The 8,826-nt window shown below is 45.0% G+C and overlaps 1 protein-coding gene across 1 annotated transcript in view; it reads left to right on the top strand.

Annotated features, from left to right (window-relative positions):
* macf1a (microtubule actin crosslinking factor 1a) overlaps nucleotides 1-8,826 on the top strand; it is a 231,471-nt gene that overhangs the window by 200,519 nt on the left and 22,126 nt on the right. The window contains exons 77-85 of the mRNA XM_047383195.1: nucleotides 22-30; nucleotides 3,002-3,227; nucleotides 5,144-5,370; nucleotides 5,462-5,584; nucleotides 7,576-7,677; nucleotides 7,812-7,913; nucleotides 8,015-8,188; nucleotides 8,302-8,457; nucleotides 8,549-8,746. Of these exons, the coding sequence (XP_047239151.1) occupies nucleotides 22-30; nucleotides 3,002-3,227; nucleotides 5,144-5,370; nucleotides 5,462-5,584; nucleotides 7,576-7,677; nucleotides 7,812-7,913; nucleotides 8,015-8,188; nucleotides 8,302-8,457; nucleotides 8,549-8,746 (1,317 nt within the window). The remainder of the gene's footprint in view (nucleotides 1-21; nucleotides 31-3,001; nucleotides 3,228-5,143; nucleotides 5,371-5,461; nucleotides 5,585-7,575; nucleotides 7,678-7,811; nucleotides 7,914-8,014; nucleotides 8,189-8,301; nucleotides 8,458-8,548; nucleotides 8,747-8,826) is intronic.

Below are 8,826 nucleotides of genomic sequence, written 5' to 3'. Positions count from 1 at the left end.
CTGCTCACTGCAATCACCCAGCTGGTAGAGGTAAGACATCAAACCTCCACTCAAGATCTGCATCTGCACCACAGAGTGCAAAACTGCAGAGCTCAAAAAGTAGCTTCCAGTCTGCTCAGTTTCAGCTGCTCAAACATTAAACCTGAGTGGCCTTGATGCTGAACAACAACTTGGAGAAACTCTCCTTTTTGTGTATGATTGTACAGCTAAACTATAGGTACATCTAAAAATTTGAATAGGGTGAAAAACCTCAATAATTTCTGTCCCTCATGTCAGAAAGTGAAACTCATGTATCATATAGACCATCACACATAGAGTGAAATATTTATAAAATGTTTAAATTAAAAACCCAAAGTTCAGAGTCTCAGAACCTCAGAATATTACATCTGAACAATGAAAAGGAGATTTAAACAGAAATATCAGGTTTCTGAACATTATGCTCATTTCCATGAACTCAATAAATGGTCTGGGCTCCTTTTGCATAAATTATTGCATCAATGTGGCGTGGCATGGAGGAGATCAGCCTGTGGTTCTGCTGAGGTGTTCAGGAAGCCCAGGTTTCTTTGATAGCAGCCTTCAGGTCATCTGCATTGTTGGTTCTGGTGTCTCTCATCTTCCTCTAGACAGAACTCCATAGATTCTCTGTGGGGTTCTGGTCAGCCCAGTTTACTGGCCAATCAAGCGAGACCATCTAGAGGCTCAGGAAACCTTTGCAGGTGTTTTAAGTTAATCAGCTGATTAGGATGTAACACCAGGAGTTTCTAATATGGAACTTTTTCATCATATTTAATTGTTTTTAGATGTACCTGTAATTAAACATTTTTCTTCTAATCTGTCCTGTTTTAGCAAATATTCTGTCCTCTATGTTTTAAGATTAGTTTTACTTTGTCGTGATGTGCATACGTTCCTCAGAGTCTGTGTGGTTCCTATCCTCCTTCTGTTTTGTAGTTTATGAGGCCTTGTTGACATGTTTAAAGTGACGTATTAATATATTTTATTTAAAGAAACAGTGATTTCCAACCTGGAGTTGTTTTTAGCTGCAAATAGATTGTTAAAACCGCACTTACTCAAAAATCGTAAGAATAAATGATAATAGGTGAATCAAACAGATTAACTATGAAACTTTGACACCATTTTAAAGAATTCAACAAATCTTATGTGCAAAAGTTACTTAAGACCGATGCATTATCATCGAAGTTGGAGCAATAGGGAGATCTCAAAATTAAATACAATGTAAAAACTGTAGAAATGTTTCTAAAACAAAAATTCTGTCTGCATCTCAAAAAGCGGCCAGTGCAGACCAGTCGATCGGATTTCTCACAGGCTAGACAGCACTACAGGCGCCTAAAAAACATCAAAAACATCTGTCACTAATGGTGAAGTAATAAGTTGCTGCTTACATAATATTTAATGGGAAACTAGCGCCCAGGCGCTTCTTATTAAAGCGCAGGAGTTTAGTCAATTTGCTGCTCTGGATCTTACAGGTGTTTTATTGCAGCTGCAGTGACCTTAGAGAAGCAACTGTTGCTTCCCATCAACCTGGGAAGGGTTATAAATCCACTTCCACAGAAAGAAAGATTTTTCCCCAGTGGAAAACATTTAAGACCAGTGCTAGTCATCCCAGGAGTGGACATCCCCGTAAATTCCCCCTCAGGGTCAGAGCGTGAAGCTCAAAGCTCTACTGGCCTCAGCTGGCAGGTTAAAGGTTAAAGTTCAAGACAGGACATTTAGAAAAAGACACTAAAGTATAAATTGTTTGGAAGAGTTAATGGAGAATTTTTGCACCAATTCAACCATGTCTTTCTCTTTTGTTAAAACACTGCATATGTCGATAGTTATGAAACAAATCATTTTTATTTCCCTTTTTATGTATTTATATTAAAATGTTTTCATTGAGAGCAAAATGGTACCAAACGTAAAACTTTGTTGTCACAAATTGGCGAATAAAGCTGGTTCTGATTCTGATAAAGCATCTTCTCTCTAAAAAGGAGTATGGCAGCATGAGTTGGGTTTGAAGACCTTTATCTGAATGAACCCTTTGGAGCAATGTCCTCTGCTCCAAAAGTAGAGATGTTTGGCCCTAATGCACAGCATCAGGTTTGGACAAAACGAACAGAAGCATATCGGCACCAATCAAACTGCCAAGCATGGAGGTGGAGAGATGAGCAGATGAGCATTTGGGCTTGGTCCCAAACACAGCTGGAGATCTTGAAGGGCTGAAAATAAGAATAAAGGTGTTGCAGTGGTCTAGTCAAAGTCCAGGCCTCTATCTGATTAAAATGCTGTGGTGGGACCTTCAGAGAGCAAATGTATGGAACTTTCAATGAATCGAAGCAACTTTGGAATGAAAAAGGGACCAAATTCCTGCACAGAAAACCACAGCTGAAAGTTTTTACAAGCTTGTGGATGATTAGGTGTACTTAGTTTTGACCATTACTGTTGATATTGCAACATTGTTTCCTGAATTAGTAAAAGGTTTCAGTGATTTGATCTGATGAAATTGTTTCTTTTTAAAGGAATTCCAAGTTTAGGACCTCAACATTTCCAGCCTGACAGACAGAAGCTCCAGGAGAGCCAAAACAAGCAGAGCCTGATGCAGTCAGGAAGGACAAACTGTCTGAATTTATTCAGCCTCACTGAGCTGTCTCTGGCTTCAGCAGCATGAAACCATAAAAACAAACCTGTTACCTGACATGTCCTCCCTGAACACACACCACAAACTTCAGTCTGACTATAATCATTTTTAGTTTTTATTTCAATTATACTAAATTAAATAAATCAGAGTTATGAAGAGGAGTGCGACTTTTAAGGGTTAAAAGGTTAGGAATCACTGCTTCTGAGTGCACTGTAAGGATCCTCATGCAGTCAGACACAGATGGTTGACCACCCACATAATATCTCAATATTTTCCCACTTTCAACATGTTACACGGCCATCAAACTCAGACTGCAGCACTCTTCCTCCTCTTCATAACGTTCCTCTTCGTTTCTCCTCCCCTCAGTTCCACGACAAGATGGACCCGCTGTTGGAGACTCTGGAAGGGGCGGTGCAGAGGCTCCGGCAGCCTCCTCCGGTCGCTGCTGAGGTGGAGAAGATCCGGGAGCAGCTGGCAGACCACCGCTCTCAGGGGCTGGAGCTGGACAAGCTGCTGCCGAGCTTCTCCGCCCTCTGCTCCCGTGGTGAGGAGCTCATCGGCAGAGCGGCTCACGACGACCCAGCTGCTCAGGGTGAGAAGCTGCGATGGATCTGCCTGTAAATGACTGGCCTGCAGTGATTACATAGGTTCTATTTCATCCCTAGTGACCACTAGAGGGCGGTGCTGAAAGCACTGAATGTTCCCTTCGCACATGCGCAGTTCGAGTAATTATACCAACTGTGACACACCGGATGACCAATCCAAAGCTATATATGCTGACGTCATCCATGGCTCTGTTTATTAGTTTTTCTTGCGTGCAGTTCGTGGAGGACTTCTGCTGGAATGTTTGCTGTTTGTTGGTGACGGCAGCGTTCATGCTCCCTCTCCCAATTTTAGCTGGTTCATTTTGTCATTTTCCCACTGCTGCATGGATTGCGGGGCTGCGCTTCAGGCAGATGATGGGCATAATCACCTGGTGGAGGCGCTGTCTGAGAATCCCTGAGGCGCACTGGGCCAGGACGCGCTAGCCCATCCCTGGCCTCGGATTCTCCTATACGCTTTCCGCCCCTCTCTCTGATTTGGCCTACTCTACGGAGGGTTCTCGGGGAGGTGCTACAGGTTGTTGCAGGTGGCTCAATTATGGCCGTGGTTCCCGCTGCTTCAGAGTCTGTCCCGTTATGTCATGGTGTCTTCCAACCAGGAGGGATCTGCTGTCTCAGCTGGGGGGAAGGATATGGCACCCCGATGGCCACTGGGAGGCTGACTGGGTGTTCAGACCCTGTCAGGCGCACCATATTATAAGTACATATAAGTACTAGGGTTCCCTCCACTCGTCAGCAATATGACAACAGATGGCGTCTTTTTCTCAGTGGTGTTCTGCCTGCAATGACAATCCGTTTTCCTGTCTGGTGCCAACTATTCTGGAGTTTCTCCAGTCTCTGCCAGATATGGGCTGCTCTCCTTCGACCCTTAAGGTATATGTTGCATCAATTATTTGTCACCATGCATCTGTTGATGATTGAACGGCTGGGAGCCTTGATCTGGTCTCTCTTTTTCTACGTGGTGCTTGTAGGTTGCGCCTGCCGCTGCTTCCGCAAGCACCTGGTTGGGATCTGGTTGGTTCTTGTAGCTCTGTGCCATTACCTTTTCAAGCCTTCAGAGCAAGCGGACCTCAAGTGGCTGTCGTACAGGATTGCCTTTCTGTTGGCTATTGTTTCAGCTAAGAGGGTTGGGGAGCTGCATGCTCATTCTGTCAGTCCCTCATGTTTCCGATGGGGTCCAGATGGTTCTGATGTTGCCTTGTGGCCTAACACTGTGTTTGTGCCTAAGGTGTTGGCTTGGTTTCAGCCTCAGTCAGGTGCAACTGAGGATAGGTCTGAGTTACTGTGTCCAGTATGGGCACTGGAGGCATACGTTGTGGCCACTGCAGGTGTAAGATGCTCAGACTAGCTTTTCCTGTGCTATGGCGGTCCCGGGCTGGGTTGTCCTCTTTCTAAACAACGTCTCTCCCACTGGATTGTGAATGTCATCTGCCACGCCTACAGTGCAGGACGCCGTCCGCTGCCGGTCCGTGTGAAGGCCCACTCTACCAGGAGCGTCTCTGCTTCCTGGGCTGCTATGAGGGGGGTTCCGCTGGAGGCCATATGTGCTGCTGCATCATGGGCTTCCCCGAGCTCGTTGGCCTGGTTCTACAACGTCAGTGTGGCTGCCCCTCATCCCCTGGGCCAGGTTCTTTTACAGGGTTCTGCTGGGCCCTCTCAGTGAGGTATGTGCTCAGGATTCCTCGTGACATAGTTGGTATTAGTCAATCAGTGTTTTCAGCACCGCCCTCTGGCGGTCACTAGGGATTCATAGAACCGTAACTCTCGTTTTACACTACAACAAACCAGGACATGAGGTTGAAGAAATAAAGCATGACACAAAGACGAAACCACACCATGAAGACCTGAACCTTTGACCTTCTTCCATCTGGTTTAATGTACCTCCGCTGTATCCTTCCTTCTGCAGCCGTTCGCTCCCGCCTCCTGCGTCTGCGCTCTCTTTGGGATGAGATCCGTCAGCGGGCAGAGGAAAGGGAGAGCAAGCTGAACGACGTCTTGGACCTTGCCGGAAAGTTCTGGGCCGATGTGGCGGCTCTACTGAGCACACTCAGAGACTCCCAGGATATCGTAAGAGAGCTGGAGGACCCTGGGGTGGACCCATCACTCATCAAACAGCAGATTGAAGCAGCTGAGGTTTGGAGGATGATCTTGATAGGAATAGATGGTCTGCAGAGCTGCGTTTTCTTTGTCAAAGCCAAATTCCTCAATGCAATGTGTTTACCAGGCCATCAAGGCAGAGACGGACGGCCTGAGGGAGGAACTGGAGTTCGTCCGGACGCTCGGAGCTGATCTCATCTTCGCCTGTGGTGAAACTGAAAAACCAGAGGTCAAGAAGACCATAGATGAGGTGAGAACCTTAAACTGAAATGAGCTGAAAGTCTCTGAAGTGGCAGCAGTGATGAGACCTGTTCAAACGCTGACAGTGATGACACTGAGGCTTCCTTTATGAAAAGAAATATTATCTTCCACACTGCATCCCAGCCAATCAGAAGCTGTCATATTTATATTAACAGGGTTCGTATGGGTGCTTGAAATCCTCACAAATGCTTGAGTTTTAACGTGTTTTCAAGGTTTGGAAAGTGTTTGATATGCTTACTGTACAGTTCTGCCATGAAGAACACTAACAGTTTTGTTAAAAAATTTCAGTTTGATATTTTTATATTAAAGGCACAAAATAGAGAGCAAAGGAGGGTCCGCTCCTTGTCATTATACCAGTGTGTGAGCAGTAGATATCACCTGATGAACAGACCAGCCGCTGGACCGGCGGCGTCCTCTGGCGTAGCTATGAAGCAGACTTACTGTGATCACATAACTGTCTTGCTATTTGCGCACGTCTCCGGTGAGCAGGAGAAAACAGCATGCCAGGCGGTAACCATTTTAAAGACCTCTGGCTCAAATACGCTAGATACAAAACATGGTTGAAATGAGGACCAAATCCTCAAGTAGTTTCCTGCAACGTATGGAAGAAGGACCTGCTTCTTTTAGCGATGGGAGAGGTGACGCTCTCAGCAGTAAGCCAAAGTAGTAAGCAGGCTTACAGCAGCAATTGCAAATTGATTGTTCGAAGGATGGATCGAGCTAGTGTTTTATGTCGACTACTGTTCTTTAAAATGTGCAACAACAAAACATATGTATTGAAAACGCTAGTAAAGGAGGTTAGCTAATGGTTTAATTACGGAAAACGTGGCTGTGGTTTGGCAATGATCTGTCGTTTGGGCTTCTGTCTATATGTTTATTTCATATTAATATTATAAGTTTATTATAACAGAATTTTAATCAGTTGCAGTGTTTAGATTGTTGATGGTCTCCCTTCACATAGGGAGCGATGTGTGTACAGTGGGTGTACTGCTCAATGAAGAAAAGCCGCACAGAAATACAGACTGTTCCAAAGTTTGGTGCTGAAAAAGTTTGAAAATTTACCTTGAAAAGTGCTTGAATTTTATTGTGGGAAAAGTGTAAAAACCCTGTATTAAGCATTCTTGTTTTGTCTTTACAACTGCAACCCAGAAAGGGTCCGTTTTTGGCTGTAGGGGAGTTGTGGCCTAGTGGTTAGGAAGCAGAGCAGATTCCTGGTTCAAATCTGTCACTCTGGGCCTCTGAGCAAAACCCTCCGTCCCAGAATGCTCCCTGGGTGCCGCACAGAAGCCAACTGCTCCTTCAGGGACGGATCAAATGCAGCGGACAAATTGCTTTGAAATGTACAGTGGCAATGACAAATAGAGAGGATTATTATTATTATGTAACGAATATAAAAAAAAATATATATATATATATATACATATATAGAGAGAGAAGGATAGAGAGTTTATGCATCCTTTTTGGGTATATTTATTCTGGATTGTTTTATGTATTCGCAAAGTTTTTATAAAAACAGCCTCAACCAACATGATACTGTGATTTGGTTTTGTGGCACCAGTGACCATTATTTTTGTTTTATGAAAGTTGGCAGGAAGTGGGGTGAAGAGATTAGAAATCAGTCTGTATGTTTTGTATATTTTTGTCAGAAATGACACAGCAGAATGCTCATCGATGTTTGAGAGGTTAAATTTTAAGGTTTTTCGTTACTGTGCAGCTTGTCATCTAGCAGCTCAGGCAAAGCCTCCAGGATGTCTGGTTGCCTTACAGTGTCGGGGCAGATTTGCTCTCCGAAAGGGAGAGAACGTTGCGGGATTAACTGTGTAAAATTAAGGCCACAATATACCACATCTGGTTCAGGGAGCAAAGTGTAAAAAGCAACTGTTGGAAAGACAGAAGGAGAAGAGAGAGAAAAAGGGACGGAGGGGCAGAGAAGAGATGCTTCACATGGAGCTCCTAAACCCACCTACCTGTTTCTCTCAGATGAATGCTGCCTGGGAAGGTCTGAACCGAACATGGAGAGAGAGGATGGAGAGGCTGGAGGAGGCCATGACCGCCTCTGTTCAGTACCAGGATGCCCTGCAGGTTTGTACAAATGAACATCCTGCATGTTTCCAAGAATTTCACAGTACTTGTGTTACATTTCAGGGATTTTATGGTTATGTTGCAGTATTCAGATTCAGAGCTTGTTTTACTACATTCGTTTGTGTTGTTTCCAGTCTATGTTTGACTACCTGGACAACGCAGTGATCAAACTGTGCGACATGTCGACTGTAGGAACTGATCTGGGAACTGTCAAACAGCAGATAGAAGAGCTCAAGGTTTGTATGATCTCATAAAGATCATTACTGCAGACGTTTTGTATTGAAAAATTAACCCTGTTGCTCCTTGTTTACTGCCCCGTCGCTCTGACCCTAAGCAGCAGTACAAGGTGGACGTGTACCAGCAACAGATCGACATGGAGAAGCTCTGCCACCAGGGGGAGCTGCTGCTGAAGAAAGTGTCGGACCAGACTGACCGGGATATGATCCAGGAGCCGCTAACAGAACTGCGACACCTCTGGGAAAATCTAGGAGATAAAATCACCCAAAGACAGGTAATAAAGATGTAAATAATACTGTTGGTCTTGGAACACATCGCTGATGTTTTGTTTCAGTAACAAGTACATTTTTTCAGCTTTAATATCTGTTTTTTTTTTTTTCTCCGCAGCACAAGCTGGAGGCCGCCCTGCTGGCTCTTGGTCAGTTTCAGCATGCTCTCTCTGAGCTGCAAGCCTGGCTGAGCCACACTCACACCACTCTGGACACACAGCGACCCATTAGCTCCGACCCGAAGGCTATCGAAATCGAGCTGGCAAAACACCACGTACGCCTGGATTCTGTGCTGTCTTTAGGCTTATTTTTTCATGGTTACCGATTCTGTTCAGTAACGTGTAAATCTCCTTTGCCTCACCAAGGTTTTACGTAATGACGTGCTGTCCCATCATGCCACAGTAGAGACTGTGAACAGCGCTGCCACCGAGCTGCTGGAGTCCTCTCCGGGCGATGAGGCCAGCCACCTGCGAGATCAGCTCGATCAGCTCAACCGGAGCTGGGAGAGTCTGTTGTTAAAAACTCAGGAGCGACAGAAACTTCTCGAGGCCGCCCTGCAGCAGGTACATTCAGTACAGTTCCAATAAAAAACATGCAAAAGTCTGACAAACATAGCTGTGAAACATAGCTCAGACCTTCTCCT

This window comes from Girardinichthys multiradiatus, chromosome 13 (assembly GCF_021462225.1).
Source record: "Girardinichthys multiradiatus isolate DD_20200921_A chromosome 13, DD_fGirMul_XY1, whole genome shotgun sequence".
In the NCBI taxonomy this organism is placed as follows: Eukaryota; Metazoa; Chordata; class Actinopteri; order Cyprinodontiformes; family Goodeidae; genus Girardinichthys; species Girardinichthys multiradiatus.
This window is presented reverse-complemented; position numbering and strand designations above follow the sequence as displayed.